The sequence below is a fragment of the Anopheles nili genome, chromosome 3 (assembly GCF_943737925.1).
Source record: "Anopheles nili chromosome 3, idAnoNiliSN_F5_01, whole genome shotgun sequence".
In the NCBI taxonomy this organism is placed as follows: domain Eukaryota; kingdom Metazoa; phylum Arthropoda; class Insecta; order Diptera; family Culicidae; genus Anopheles; species Anopheles nili.
In genome coordinates, this window is record NC_071292.1 from 4270607 (window position 1) to 4285365 (window position 14759).

At 47.7% G+C, this 14759-nt stretch overlaps 4 protein-coding genes across 4 annotated transcripts; 3 read left to right on the forward strand and 1 right to left on the reverse strand.

The window, feature by feature from the left end:
* Positions 1-492: 492 nt before the first annotated feature.
* On the forward strand, positions 493-2933 carry LOC128727825 (annulin-like). The gene is made up of 4 exons (XM_053821769.1): positions 493-544; positions 618-1169; positions 1403-2715; positions 2790-2933. Exons 1-4 carry the CDS (start codon positions 493-495, stop codon positions 2931-2933), a joined length of 2061 nt encoding a protein of 686 aa, XP_053677744.1.
* A 429-nt stretch (positions 2934-3362) lies between these two features.
* LOC128727832 (annulin-like) lies at positions 3363-5837 on the forward strand. The gene is made up of 4 exons (XM_053821779.1): positions 3363-3414; positions 3492-4043; positions 4109-5601; positions 5688-5837. Exons 1-4 carry the CDS (start codon positions 3363-3365, stop codon positions 5835-5837), a joined length of 2247 nt encoding a protein of 748 aa, XP_053677754.1.
* Positions 5838-6505: 668 nt separating this feature from the next.
* Positions 6506-12113, forward strand: LOC128727835 (annulin). Its single transcript, XM_053821782.1, has 6 exons — positions 6506-6599; positions 9483-9998; positions 10062-10445; positions 10518-11167; positions 11245-11679; positions 11749-12113. Exons 1-6 carry the CDS (start codon positions 6506-6508, stop codon positions 11959-11961), a joined length of 2292 nt encoding a protein of 763 aa, XP_053677757.1. The 3' UTR covers positions 11962-12113.
* An 86-nt stretch (positions 12114-12199) lies between these two features.
* On the reverse strand, positions 12200-13510 carry LOC128725094 (lipase member H-like). The gene is made up of 4 exons (XM_053818813.1): positions 13435-13510; positions 13173-13353; positions 12914-13104; positions 12200-12849 (listed from the first exon to the last, which is right to left on the reverse strand). Exons 1-4 carry the CDS (start codon positions 13493-13495, stop codon positions 12218-12220), a joined length of 1065 nt encoding a protein of 354 aa, XP_053674788.1. The 5' UTR covers positions 13496-13510; the 3' UTR covers positions 12200-12217.
* Positions 13511-14759: the final 1249 nt, after the last annotated feature.

A 14759-nucleotide genomic window follows, 5' to 3' on the forward strand; every position in this document is an offset into this window, starting at 1 on the left:
GTACAAACGGTCGTTATCAGCGTGTTATGTGCAAATTATTTCACTTTCTGCCCGAGAATGTTGTGCGCATGGGCTATGATGGTGAAGCAATGTTTACAATATGGTTCATTAGTGTACGATATCGCGGTCGTATAAAGTCAGTAGAACATGAACCTGGTAATACACATGACCCATTTTAATACTTTATAATTTGTGGTAGAGATAGACCATTTTGTTTTGAAACCATTTTGATTCGGTTCACTTCTGGTAACCAGGAATGATGCAAAGCCAAACCTTAGATACCATTGCCCTTGAATTAGAGTTGCTTGTTGTAGCTACTAAAAAATACTTATACGATCGTAAGGGTGTCGTTTAATGCGGCTCTAATTTGAACAACCATAGCTCGATGTTTTTTCTCCTGTAAGTTGTTTCAACGAAAGCAACAAATCGCTATAAAAGCGGCTTCAAAGCTGACGAAGAATTTCAGTCCGTAATCCTTTTACGCGTAATACAATGCCTTACAAATCTCAGATACGAAATTATAGAATATGGCCGCGACGAAGAGGTAAGCAACGATAGGCAAATCAGTGCTGGTGATGAAAATGTGCCAATGTTCATCCGTGCTCCATTACCCATAGTGACAACACATCCTTCGATCAGAGATGTGCTACAGATCGAATCCGTTGATCTGAGTTTCAGAGAAAATGGGAAAACATTCCACACGGATCTGTACGAGCTAATGGCGCGGCCACGGTTTGCGAATCGTCCTCGACAGCTGGTCGTTAGACGAGGAGCTCCATTTGTCGTGCGGCTGCTTTGCAATCGATCGTTCGATCCTTCCGTGGACACCTTGGTGCTGGCATTCTCAGTGGTTCCTTTTGGTACCGAGATGATCTGCTTTGGAAATGGGACGGAGGTGTACGTTAGGTTGCAGGTAAAAGACACCGATGGATGGGAGGACCTTCAGGATGAATGGGGAGCATGGCTGACAAACACGACGGAGAAACATGGCGGTGAAATAGAGCTAACATTGCTGATCATGACGCCGTCAAACGCCCCGGTTGCGAGGTGGACGATGGAGTTTCACTGTCGGTTGGATACAACGAATGCAAAATCCTACATGAAAAGTCCATCGCTGGTGTATCTGTTGTACAATCCGTGGTGTAAAAAGGATGCAGTCTTCCTGGAAGGTACGAAGGTTCACCCTCCAGGGAGTGTGAAATAATGCGTTAGTTTGTTGCAGATGAAGCAGCTCGAAAGGAATACGTAGTGGAAGATACCACCATGATATGGACGCCCATCGGAAAAGGATATCGAATGGTCAGCTGGAACCTGGGTCAATACGAAACAAACATACTCGATTGCACTCTGTACGTTTTGGCAAGGATAGCTTTTTTACCACCCTCAAATAACGGCAACCCAGTACGCGTCACTCGAGCGCTAGGATCGGCGTTGAACAGTAGGGATTTTTACGGCGTGCTGGAAGGAAACTGGACCGGAAATTACGAACAAGGACGACCACCGTTGTCGTGGGGTGGTTCGGTTAAAATATTACAACAGTTTTACGCCACTCTCAAGCCGGTCAAGTACGGTCAGTGTTGGGTGTATGCTGGCATCTTTGGGACCGTTTGCAGAGCGCTGGGAATACCGATACGTCTTGTAACGAACTTTGAATCGGCGTGCGACCGGGACTATTCGCTCACGTTGGACTTCTTTCTTGATGAACGAGACTCGTTGGATATGGGAATGACGGAGGAGTCGATCTGGAACTATCACGTTTGGAATGAGGCTTGGATGAAGCGAGAAGACCTCGAAAACGAGCTTTACGATGGTTGGCAGGTGGTTGACGCAACACCAATGATATTGTCCGATGGATTGTATCGAACGGGACCATGTCCTGTGGAAGCGATCAAACAGGGCAACGTGCACATACCGTACGATGCGGAATTCATCTTTGGTGAAGTGAACGCCGACGTTGTATATTGGATCAGAGGAAATGATCTACGACCCTCCATACCGTTAAAGGTAAACACAAGAAAAGTAGGACACCGAATCAGCACGAAAGCCATCGGATCGGACACGAGGAAGGACATTACCGATCGCTACAAGTATCCGGAAGGCTCTCATCAGGAACGACAAGTCAAACAAGCAGCCATGAAGCGCAATTGTAGTCGATTTGGCAACTCTGGGCTAGCAAAAAATCTTCTGTGCGAGGTGGATGTCGAAAACGAGACGGTTTTGGTTTCTCGTGACATCGATTTACAACTGCGATGCGATAACGAATTGGTTTTCGGTACGACGTTCAAAATGGAGCTAATCATCACTAGTCTAATCGATTCGATCGATGTGACCGGGAAGCTTGTTCTTAAGATTAGTGACTACACCGGAAGGCATACGGAGACGATCAAGAAGATTCCCTTCTACGTGAGGCTAGTAATGGATCACTCGAAATCCATCGGGGTTCGCTTGGACTTTGATGAATACTTTAGACCAAACCCGGATCTTACATGCATCAAGGTGACCTGTACTGCACGTGTGAAAGGATACGATCGAACGTACTTCGCGATGGACAGCTTTCATTTGGCTTCACCGACGATCCGCCTGAGCCTGGTAGAAAACAGTGAAGCTAGTCGATTGGCCGTGCAGATAGAGTTCACCAATCCATTGCGTGTTCCTCTGACGGATGGATTTTTGTTTGTTGAAGGATCGCGGTTTACTGCGCCTTTTGAGAAACAGGTAGCACTAGCATTCATCAAACATAGAGAAAGCATAGAGTCATACTTACGATCCTTTATCATTTCCTTTTGCAGTGTGATCTAATTCCAGTAGGTGAAACCGCTCAGTTCTTCTATCCTATCAATGTATCGCAAAGGGGGAAGGCAGTAATATCAGTACGGTTTGTGTCGAACGAGCTGAAGATCGTTGACGGTCACATTGTTGTAAAAATTCCTTAGCCAGTACGGGTTTCTCCATAAGCGCCACAAATGCTCCTTAGTTGTAAACTGTTTATTGGGTGAAACTTGACCCGTCCTTAAGCCCTGAATAATGCAAACATCTTAATTAGCTAACAATATACCCTAGGCGTTGCTGCTACAAAACGCGAAATTGGTGTTTTTCTCGATGTGCAATACCAGGCCACATGGTCGCCCATCTTCGTTTCGTTTGTTGAGCCTCATGCATTTCAACCACTACGTACCCAAATACGTACCTAAAGAGGGTCACTGGTTGTTTCATTTTCACACAAAATTAATCGAACATGAAACAACGACGCGGAACGATCAACAAGCTAATGCGAATCGAATCGGATGGCTATAAAAGTGTTATCAACGTTTGCATGGTAGTGCAATAAGTGTGGATGGTTGAAGAAGCTCGTGAAGTGCATAATGGATTCAAAAGCTAGCTGTAAAAATCACAGAATATGGCCACCTCGAAAAGGTAAATTGAGATCTTTCTCGATCCAGTGCGTGTGATATTCGTGTTTTAATTCGTTTGTGATCGTATTTGGACATTAGCATCAACGGACGTGTCCATAAGGCAGGTGCTTCGAGTGGAATCTATCGATCTGTGTTTCCAGGAAAATGGAGAGGCTTGTCACACGGCCAGCTACGAGATGATGATTAAGCCTCGTCCTACCAAACGCCCTCAACAGCTGGTCGTTAGACGTGGCACTCCATTCGTCGTGCGGTTGGTTTGCAATCGCAGATTTGACTCAACTGTCGATACTATGGTGCTCGTATTCTCAGTTGACGCCTGTGGAACCGAAGTGGCATGCTTTGGAAATGGAACGGAGACGTACATAGTACTTCACACGAACGATAGGAATGGCTTGGACGAGCCTACCGATGAGTGGGGAGCTCTACTAACGGAATGTGAAGACAAACCGAACGGAAAGGTGGAGCTGAAGTTACTGATCACTACACCTTCGTATGCGCCGGTGGCAAGGTGGAATCTGGAGTTCAACTGTCGCTTGGACACAACGGATGCGAAGAGCTCGTTCTCGATCAGGGACCCGATGTATGTGCTGTTCAATCCATGGTGCAAAGAAGATACGGTATACATGGAAGGTATGGGTTGAGGAAGTGTATCATTTGGGGTTGAGGTCCTTTACTGAGGGTTTCGGTCATTGTAGACGAGGCGAGCAAGGAAGAATACGTACTGAGCGACAGCACCATGATATGCAAACCATCAGCGAATGGACCTCACATGACCAACTGGTATCTGGGTCAGTACGAGCCGAACATTGTGGACTGTGCGCTGTATATCATATCGGAGATAGGCAAAGTCAAGGCATCCTTCAGCGGCAATCCCGTGCTTGTTACTCGAGCTTTGACAGGATCGCTAAATAGCGCCAACGGAGAGGGTGTATTGCAAGGGAACTGGACTGGAGATTACGAAGCAGGTACTGCACCGACCTCGTGGACCGGTTCGGTGAAGATCCTGCAGGATTTCTACGAATCCTTCGAAACGGTAAAATATGGCCAGTGCTGGGTGTACGGTGGGGTCTTCACGACTGTTTGTAGAGCGATCGGCATACCGAGTCGCATTCTAACGAACTTCGATTCGGCTGGCGACCATGACGCTTCCTTGACGATAGATTACTTTCTAGACGAGAGCGACAATATGGCGGGGGATATGACGGTAGATTCCGTTTGGAATTATCACGTCTGGAATGAGGCTTGGATGAAGCGAAAGGAGCTTCAGAATCCAGAGTACGATGGATGGCAGGCATTGGACGCGACCCCACAGGTGATCTCCGATGGCATGTACAAATGCGGTCCTTGCCCAGTGAACGCCATCAAGCAAGGCTTCGTGCACGTGCCGTATGATGCGGAGTTTATCTACGCTGAGGTGAACGCCGATCTCGTATACTGGTCGATAGGAAACTCCCAAAATCCACCAAAGCCACTGCGAATCAACACGCAAGAGATCGGACACGATATGACGACGAAGGCGATCGGTCAGGACGAAAAGGAAGACATCACGCAGCAGTACAAGTTCCCGGAGGGCTCGAAGGAAGAGCGTGAGGCGATGAAGACAGCGATGAATTTTAGCTGCCAGCGATTCAGCAGTGCTGGGTTAGCAAAGCGACTGCTTGGTAGCATGAAGTCGGGAGCCGATGAAAAGGACGATAAAATTAAGCTAGAACTTAAGAGTGCCGGTGAACTGAAACTTGGCTCATCGTTTCATATCGAGCTGCTCATTACCAGCATTTCTGCAAGCGATCCAGTCGAGCTGAGCGGGAGTATTGTGCTGAAAGATTCAGACTACACTGGCCGGCATACGAAAACGATCAAGAAGCTGCCGTTTGCTGCTAAGCTAGACCCCAAGGAGGTGAAATCCATCCTCGTGCCGATGGAGTTCAACGAGTACCATCAAGCTACGACCAATCAGACTAACATCCGGGCGACATGCATGGCGGATGTGAAAGGGAGCGATCGGACGGTTTTCGTGAAGGAAAATTTCCACCTCTCATCGCCGACGATCGAGATGACGTTGTTGAAACACAACGATCTCGCTCCTGTGGCGGTGCAGGTGGACTTGAATAATCCCCTGCCAATTCCACTCACTTTCGGACGATTCATTATAGAAGGATCCCGCTTCACGGATCCGATCGTAAGAAATGTAAGTCGAGAAGGTTCATCCTTCCATCGAAACTCGTCACGTAGGGTTGCCGTGAATTAGCTGTTGATTGTGCTCTTCCTTTTCAGTACGATGTGATTCCGGTAGGCGGGAAAGCACAGTTTATTTATCCCATCAATCTTTCATTCACTGGAAAGATGGTCGTGTGCGCATCATTCGTGTCGAAAGAGCTGAAAAACGTGCGCGGAGACATCACGGTTAACTTTCCGACGGTTTGAAAACGTCCAGAGAGTGACATCATCGATAGGCTTTAAGTACGAAATATAGAACAAGAAATATAGATAATTCATAAGATGTAGCAAATGCTTGATGACGTTTTGGCCTACTACGTCTTTCGTTTGGGGGCAAGCGGATCGTATCGAACAAACCGCGCGTAACTATGACATCATCATTTCATATGATCGACCCGTCAGTCGTCGGTATCTTCCACACAGTCCGAAGTGTGATTCATTGGCGCATGATGACTTGACAAATGATCTTATGCTCCCCCGGAGGCAATGCTATGTTAATCGAAAACTCTGCTTTCTACCTGTTCTTTCGCGCGATCGTACTGGAGATCGTATAAATCTCATTTATCGTTCACAATTCGCCATACCAGTTGATCGTTGACGGCGATCCCCACTCTGAATGAGACGAAGCGGGCGCAAATACCGCGAGCGGGAAGCTGTGGAGCACAACGAACAAAACGGTGACCTGCCATCTGCGTTGGAACACCGGTACCCAGATGAAGTTAAACGTTCGAAGCGCACGGTGCGCCTCTAGATTCTCCAGCGCGGTATCGTCGTATTCACGTGTTAGGGGCTCGGTCGGGGGGGTAAACAATTAGTGAAGTGGAATTTTTGGGAAGTGATTTAATAAGAAGCGTACCTCAGCTTCACCATCAAACATGAGCTACTTGTACGAATACGTGGAGAAATACCTACCAGTGTCTTGGCGAAGGAAACGCATCCGACGGCCAATCATCTGGTCATCTCCGGAGTGTAAGTAAACTTGCCCAGCGAGCGTGATTAATAACCGATGGATTTAAAATTAAAACGTGATTATGTGGTGCACAAAGTTGTTTGAAATTCGTGAACGAAATTTGTATGGAAAGTAATTTGATTGCTTATAATGAACTGATTTCGTAATTGTTCAATAAATTACCCAATCGGCTGCAAGTTCAAGCCCAAGGATAGCTCATGATCGAACCATATTGGTAAGCTATCGGTGTACACCACGACGTGATCAGATCGTACGTGATCAGATCGTAGAATGGCGGATGTGAGCAAGATAACGCAAACCATTATCGATCCCCTGCAGTTTCGAAGCGTTATACGATGGAATTCTCGGACGCAACGATCAGCGGCTAAAAATACCCTTTTGTCTTGTTCGAACGAGCTGGAATTAAAATGAGTTACTTGCCGTGAGTATTGCAGTAACAACTGCTGTAATAAGTACCGATTAGGGTGACTCGATTAAGTGACATGAAGCGCCAGAAGCCATGCTCCCGGGTTGGTCATTACGATTCGCGATATGTAAATCGCCGTGTTTGTATTCCGCCGCCCAAGGTGCGCATTCTGACGCTTATCGATGGACAGCAGCTCTCCACAGTGTTGAGATGATTTCATACTTGAATTTTTCTGCACCGAACGAGTGGTCACACTTGAAGCTCCTTCGCTACGAACACCTTGTACATGGGTTTCTCTACAATCGAAGGATCGGTTTTAGGAGAATTTGCATCAGGCATGAACAGCACGCGGTTTCTACGTATAAATGTTTGCACCAACGGACGAATGTTTACATTATCGTTTGGTAAATATTGCCATTAATATTCGTCCGTGCTAAACAGCGCCAGTGATGCGTGCGTGTTCGCTCGAGAGTGCGACCGATGTTTGTACTGAAATGCAGTTTGCTGACGACGACTAGCTGCCGTGCGACGGTGATGAATGATTTCGATGGTTTCCAAGGTCACACGGCTATATTTTTAAGTTAATAGGCGATAGAAACTTACAAGCGCTTAGTAGGCGTTGCTACACAAACTGACCATAGAGAGAAGTCGCGATCATCACGCGGCAACTTCATCTCAATATAGCAATTCGACAAAATAGCGTCTCAGATGAAGCGAATAAAGATTTGAGAGACTTCAAACACACAATAACCTTCATGGGTGATGAAAAAAATAATAAAGATTCCAGTCTAGTTGGCAAACGGCGCCCATGTAGGAGGCGGAACTGATCATTGCGCGGGAGCGGCTTTTGGCTGCGAGAATACGAGATTTAATGACGAACGCTAAGCAGCCGCAAAAGGGATCGAAGCGTGTACGCAAATTAGACCACCGTTCTCAAGGGCTCAAATTAAGCGATGTATTAATAAATCGAGCGCTATCGTCGGTATCTTTGATTAATGCACTGTAGCGGTTGGAACGAGCGTTTCGCTTTATTCCGGTAAAATATGGGATCGCTCATGAGAGGAGAGTATCGTAATTTGTCGAACAACAGACCAGATGCCGTGTGGTCGGTCCGCTTCGATGAAGGTGTTGTTCAACAGCCACCGCAGAGGTACTTAGGTGCAGTGCTGCATTCTTAACTTACGATTACGTGAGGCGCGCACATGAGCAAGCGATCGCGTCCGTGAATTTTATTGTATGCAAATGGTGCGGAACACAGCACGCTCGTGCCTTCAAGCGCTACTTAAGAGTCGTCTTATTGTGATGTTTAAAAACGTCCCGCGTCGCGATCATCCCACCCACCTACAGCTGGCTCGCGAAGATCCGTGATCATTAGCACCAGCGTCGTCGTCAACGCGCGATCTCGTAGAAAGTGAAGGTGTTTAACGTTCTTGGTTGATTCATTCATAAAACTCGCGAGAAAAACGGAAAAAGAGCGCCAAGGGAGAGATGAGATGAGAGTTGTATAGCTCAACTGTTGGTCTTACATGGCCCTTGGGACGGTGGTTTTGACGTAGCCGAGCTCGATTGAATAACCGATGATTATCGCTGCCGTAGAGTAGCGCCTGCTAAATAAACAATGGGCAAACAGAACGATTGCAATTTTGAACGTGAGAACTGAAGGGTGCTGGGGAGATGTATGGATAACAACACTAAAAAGCAGAAGCGTGATTTCGATCGTTAATTGATTGATGATAGATGGCGCCCATTGCCGAGGGGTGTATAATTAATCGCTATATTTTATCCTATGACGTGGAGCACGTTTGATTGTCAGCGTAATCACGTTTCAATATATTGTGCCGTTTCATCACAACGGTTGTGCAGTGTGATATAATAATTCTAAATTTGATTGAAATCAGAAACGAAATTGACCTTGACCTGGTGACATTGGCATTCACCGCATGTTAACGATCGTTAACGCTGACGAATAGTTAAAGTTGCGTTGGGTGTGGGTTTTGTTGAAGAATAAAATTCACAGTATCTAGCCGGAAGTGAAGAAGTGTACACTGAGAACGATGTGACATAAATTGCTTCCAAATGGTCAATTGGTGAGTCAAGAAATGCGGGGGATTCCATTTGATCGTCCGGCCGGATATGCAAAGAGGATTCTGCATGATTCACATCTATTGAAATGTTACTGTTCAAGTAGAATTGTTCAACGACTACCTCCGCAAGCATGCATTCAACACTCATCACAGGAGAGGGCGAAATCATTCCACGCTCGAAGGTATTTTGAAGTGAGACAAATTGCCATTACGCTTCTTAGCGATTAGCACGTACTCGTTAGGCGGGCGTTTTTCCTCAGCTCGTTTGATTGATGGGACAAAAGATTGAAAGGGCTACGATTTATTATTGTGGGGGCTCAGATGAAGTAAGCTGTAACCTGTAAAGCATTACTTATGGTCATTTTTGACGTGTTACTTCCTTGCCCTTTCAGATTCACCGTCGGCTGAGGTGTTGACGGTGAAATCCGTCGATCTGTGTATCGAAGAAAATGGCAAGGATCACCACACCAAGCGGTATGAGCTGATGAGCCGTGACGAGTATAGTGGCAAGATACCGAAGCTTGTTGTACGGCGTGGACAGCCCTTTAGATTGCGATTGATTTGCGATCGACCCTACGATCGCAGCCGTGACGCGTTGAGTTTGATTTTCACGGTAGCTGACGAGGATCAGCCCACGCACGGACACGCAACGCTTGTTGGTATTCCGGTCAATCAATTCCCGGAGCAGTTGGGTGAACCGCAGGAATGGGGCGCAGCGATCGAGACGATCCATGGCGATCTGTTGGAGATCCTGGTGAAGCCAGCAGCCACAGCACCGGTTGGACAATGGAAACTGGACATCGACACGAAACTGCTGAGTGATGCCTTCGGAAGGAGCTATTCACTGCCTCAGGCGTTCTACGTTCTCTTCAATCCTTGGTGTGTGGACGATCAGGTGTACCTGGACGGTAAGTGCCGGGAGTGTCACAGGAGCAAGTGCCTATCAATAATGAATGTTTCTCAATTTGCAGAAAAAGCTCATCGCCACGAGTACGTGATGAGTGACACGACGCTCATTTTCCGAGGATCATACAACCGCTTGCGTCCGTCGGTGTGGAAGTTCGGTCAGTTCGAGCAGCACATCCTCGACTGTTCGTTGCTGTTGATCGCGAAAATCGGCAAGGTCAGCGCAACACACCGAGGAGATCCGGTTCGGGTGTGCCGTGCCATTTCGGCAGCCGTAAACTCACCAGACGATGATGGTGCGCTGTTGGGCAACTGGAGCGGAGACTTTGCCGGTGGAACACCTCCAACAAAGTGGGTCGGATCGGTTGAGATTTTGCAGCAGTTTTACAAGAAGCAGAAACCCGTCAAGTTTGCCCAGTGCTGGGTGTTTGCTGGCGTTGTTTCCACGGGTAAGAATCGTTCGATTTCGAGTCGAGTGAACGACGACGTTCGTTGAGCTAATCGAGAGTATGTGATTGTAGTTGCTCGAGCCATCGGCATACCGTCGCGAGTGGTGACGAACTACTCCTCCGCACACGACACACAAGCCTCACTGACGGTGGACTACTTCGTCGATAAGAGCGGTAAGATCATGGAGGAGATGAACGCTGACTCTATCTGGAACTATCACGTGTGGAACGAAGTGTGGATGCAACGTCCCGACCTCGGTATCAGTTCCGATGGCGATTATGGTGGGTGGCAGGCGATCGATGCCACTCCTCAGGAGACATCAGATGGCATGTTCCGTTGTGGACCGGCCTCGGTACTCGCCGTGAAGCTGGGTGAGGTGCTAAAGCCATACGACAACAATTTCCTCTTCGCGGAGGTGAATGCTGATAAAGTGTTTTGGCGCTACACGGGCCCGCACCATCCGTTGAAGCTGCTTCGCAAGGATGTGTTGGGCATTGGGTTGTTCATTAGCACTAAAGCTGTTGGACGCTGGGAGCGTGAGGACATCACGGCGAGCTACAAGTTTGCCGAGAAATCGGACGAGGAACGCGCAACGATGCTGAAGGCACTGAAGCAAGCGAACAGCTACTTCAGTCGGTACTATCTGAACGAGGAGTTCAACGAAGTGTACTTTAACTTTGAATTGCGAGACGACATCAAAATTGGCGAACCATTCAGTGTGGTAAGTGTGCAAGAACGAGAAAATGTGGATCCATTTGGTTAGCGTAAAGACTGTTTTGATTTCTCTCTGTGGCACAGATTCTACACATCAAAAATCGATCATCGGAAAATCGCCATGTAGTGGATGGTTCGCTGCATGTTGATACCGTGCTGTACACGGGCAAGAATCGGGAAAGCGTAAAGGTGGACAGATTCTCAATAACTCTCGAACCCGGAACGGAGGAATTCGTGCGATTGGTGGTAGAGTTCCAGGAGTACTACCGTAAGCTGCGTGATCAGGCCGCATTCAACATTTCGTGCATGGCCACAGTGCAGGACACGGAGTTTGAGTTTTACGCTCAAGATGACTTCCGCGTAAGGAAACCGGACATCAAGATATCCCTGCTGGGAAAGCCGGTATCTCAGGCACCAGTCGATGTGCAGGTTACGCTGGAGAACCCGCTGCCGATCGCTTTGCGAAAGGGAATTTTCCACATCGAAGGATCGGGCATTGGAAAGCCGGTGCTCTTTAAGGTATGCCAAATGTAGTGAGCCGCTTAGATAGTGGTTAGTGATAAACGCTTTTCAATTCTTTCCCCACAGCACCCAGAAATAGCGGCCGGAGAGAAGATTTCAAACACCTTCACCATGACACCGCCGTACTCGGGTCGGCTGACGATCGCCGCAAAGTTTACCTCCAAGGAGTTGGACGACGTTGACGGATTTCTAGCGTTTTTGGCTCACCCGCGACCCGAGGATATCATCATGGAGGCGGAAACCAACGAAATTATCGCCCGGACAGATATCATAGACTAGGAAACTCGCCAAAGAACTTGCCATCTTTACCCACTGCTCACTGTCTCACTAACCAACTGCCAAAAGCATGACGTTTCGTTACGTGTTAACATTGTTCGGAAAAGTAAAATGTATTTAATGTTATACCAATAAACAAAACACGAGCCGACCGACCGACCAGGCAACGGGCTGCTACAACGAGAGGATTTCAGTCTTCACTTACAGTCTAATGGAAAGAGAGGCATGCTGATCTGTTCTGAAGCGACTCGGGAGGACTCTAGAACCCTTTTCCATACTCCGGTTTTGGGTTCGTTTCGAGGTAAAGATTACCTCGGGCCGTCGTTGGCGTGGCATCACCCATCGGAATCGCAGCCGATCGGCACTTGACATCACGATACTCATCCGAGCTCGGACAAGGATACGCTTTGAAGGCATTTGGTCTTGTGATGGATTCCGCGTAGTACTCGTACGAACGGCCGTGACTGCAAGCTCCCACAAAATCGTCAATTCCTCCACATCCTGGCTGATTGACGCGCCCTCCATTAGGCCAAAAATCCACGTGGCCAAGGTTCTTGTCGTGTCCCAGCATTCCAGCGCACGTGTGCATGACGTCGACGAACTGCGCATCACTCGGATCGAGCAGTTTGTCTGGCTGTTGATCCGTGAACCCGGGCAGAGCTGGATCGAGACCGGTGACGCGTGCTACTTTACCATTCTTGACCGATTGTCCCGCAAATCCGGACGTATGCGCTCCGAGACTGTGACCAATGATATGCACGTCATCTAGGTTTGTACACCGATCCACCACCATGCGATCAACAAGTGCACCGACGTGTCTTCCAACGTCCCGTGTTGAAGAGGCTGCTCGAAAATACAAGGTATCCGATGCTAGCGGTCCCCAGTCGACAACTGACGAGAGAAAGGAATGCAGGATAGAATAACTCACTATTCATCAGAGCTTACCAAGGCTCACCGATCACATTCATGTCCTCCCGTTGCAGGTATCCATTCTTGATGTTCTGTGACACGGGACTTACAACCGAGTTCTTCCAGCCATGTATGACGAACTTTGTGGGCAGCGCAGGATCGTAAGATTTATTCAGAGCTAAAGGAGTAGCAGGATCGTTGATAAACCGAAACGAACTCGGAGAATTGATCGTGGCTCTAAAATGAACAACGCGAAATAAAGTTTAACCTGATCAACTGGATTGAGCACCTCATCAGCAGCTTACTGTCGGTAGTAGTAGAACGTGACATCCTCGTAGATCTTGTTCTTTCTGCCATCAGACGAGGAGGTTTCGTTTGGCTCCGTAAGATCGACAATATGCGGGATACCCTGATCGTCGGGCATAAACATCCACGTAACACCGTAATTCGGATCAACCGCCTTTAGCTGCTGAATGTCGCAATTCACTGGAATAGAAGATGATCGATAGGGTACGATCAGCGATCAGCTCCGGGTACTTCAATGCCTTCGAAACAGTACACACTAACATTGCAGAAATTCCCGAAGGAATACAAATTGACACATTAGTTGGATAAGGTGCTCGAACATGCTGCCGTACGGCGTGAATTGTGCACATGAACTGATCGGCCGGTTGTAGAGTAATCGGTGGTGAATCGTTATCCATCTACCGATCGGGAAGCACCATTAGACGCGCGTACATTACCGTTAATTAGAGCCATCCGGACGGCCATCGGCGTGAGGTATGTTGGTAAAACATCCTCGCTTCCCCCCCAAAAAAAAAAGGTCTGCTCACTGACGACATCCAAATCGCTGCCACAAAGTTCAGGGAGACTCACGCGGGAGATCACGATCATTACGATCATCGGCTTCAAGGCCTGGGTGGCATTGCACTAATAAACTGTATCATCAGTACACACTACGGTATTATCAGCTGATGCATCCAGCCCGTGGAGAAGGCATATCGTGAGGAGTGGCATCATGAGCAACATCAAAAAAGAGTGGGAGTGATTAACAAAATTGGGGAGTGATCTTTTTCACTTGGACCCAAGCCGGGCGGTGATCGTGTCAACAACACTTGCCCGAGCTGATGGTCAACGTGTTGTGACGCTCTCACGGAAACAACTCGCTGAAGGTCGTCCACGATTTGGGTGGCCCACAAGGGTTGCGGAAGCTTGTTGACTATTTTGGAAGCGTCACTGACATTGACCGGGGAAGCTCGGTATCGTAGAAGAGAAAACGAAAGTGTTCCGAAATGTGCCGCCAGAAGCGGAAGTACTGATGAGCTTCGCAAGTTCGTTGAGAGAGATTGTAGTAATTCACTTTCAAGTGTTCAAAAACGATGTTTATTCGGTTATTTTTACATTTGTTTGCAGCTAGAACTCTCAAAAACAGAGTTAATGGCACACTGTGCATTGTTTTGCGTTTCACTGGTTTGAATAATTTATGGTCGTAGTCCTCGATTGCACCGCATGCGCGTCTATATGCTACCACTACCAACCTAATTTGAGCAGGAGAATGAGCCTCAAAATGAGGCTCCAGATCACCATCCTCGCACTCCGGCTTATATGCGACATAACGCAACTACCTTACTGAAGCCACCGCTGGCATGTTTGGACAATTTATAAGGCTCGCCCTAAAGAACAGAAACTTTCCCTTACCGCCCTTTGCGGTAGCTCGGGAACCGGTACGCCAGATAATCGTCACTTCGCGAAGGTCTGCCCTAGCTTTCTTGAGCGGGAGCTGTACATGTCGTTCTTCGATGACTAGCGGTAGTTGTTTTTTTATTATTATTTATTTATTTTCACTCTAGCCCTTCTAAGCGCGTTGATTAGAAGCGCAAGGAGACAGGTGA

Excerpts from the sequence above, each read along its gene's own strand:
- LOC128725094 (XM_053818813.1), bottom strand. The coding sequence starts at position 13,495 with ATGTTCGAGCACCTTATCCAACTAATGTGTCAATTTGTATTCCTTCGG. Across the intron at positions 13,354-13,434 it reads CCTTCGGGAATTTCTGCAAT|TGAATTGCGACATTCAGCAG; the intron begins GTTAGTGTGTAC and ends CTTCTATTCCAG. Across the intron at positions 12,850-12,913 it reads GGAGGACATGAATGTGATCG|TTGTCGACTGGGGACCGCTA; the intron begins GTGAGCCTTGGT and ends TTCTCTCGTCAG.
- LOC128727835 (XM_053821782.1), top strand. The coding sequence starts at position 6,506 with ATGAGCTACTTGTACGAATACGTGGAGAAATACCTACCAGTGTCTTGG. Across the intron at positions 10,446-10,517 it reads TGCTGGCGTTGTTTCCACGG|TTGCTCGAGCCATCGGCATA; the intron begins GTAAGAATCGTT and ends ATGTGATTGTAG. Across the intron at positions 11,168-11,244 it reads TTGGCGAACCATTCAGTGTG|ATTCTACACATCAAAAATCG; the intron begins GTAAGTGTGCAA and ends TCTGTGGCACAG.
- LOC128727832 (XM_053821779.1), top strand. The coding sequence starts at position 3,363 with ATGGATTCAAAAGCTAGCTGTAAAAATCACAGAATATGGCCACCTCGA. Across the intron at positions 3,415-3,491 it reads AATATGGCCACCTCGAAAAG|CATCAACGGACGTGTCCATA; the intron begins GTAAATTGAGAT and ends TTTGGACATTAG. Across the intron at positions 5,602-5,687 it reads CGGATCCGATCGTAAGAAAT|TACGATGTGATTCCGGTAGG; the intron begins GTAAGTCGAGAA and ends CTTCCTTTTCAG.
- LOC128727825 (XM_053821769.1), top strand. The coding sequence starts at position 493 with ATGCCTTACAAATCTCAGATACGAAATTATAGAATATGGCCGCGACGA. Across the intron at positions 545-617 it reads AATATGGCCGCGACGAAGAG|TGACAACACATCCTTCGATC; the intron begins GTAAGCAACGAT and ends CATTACCCATAG. Across the intron at positions 1,170-1,402 it reads GGATGCAGTCTTCCTGGAAG|TACGCGTCACTCGAGCGCTA; the intron begins GTACGAAGGTTC and ends ACGGCAACCCAG.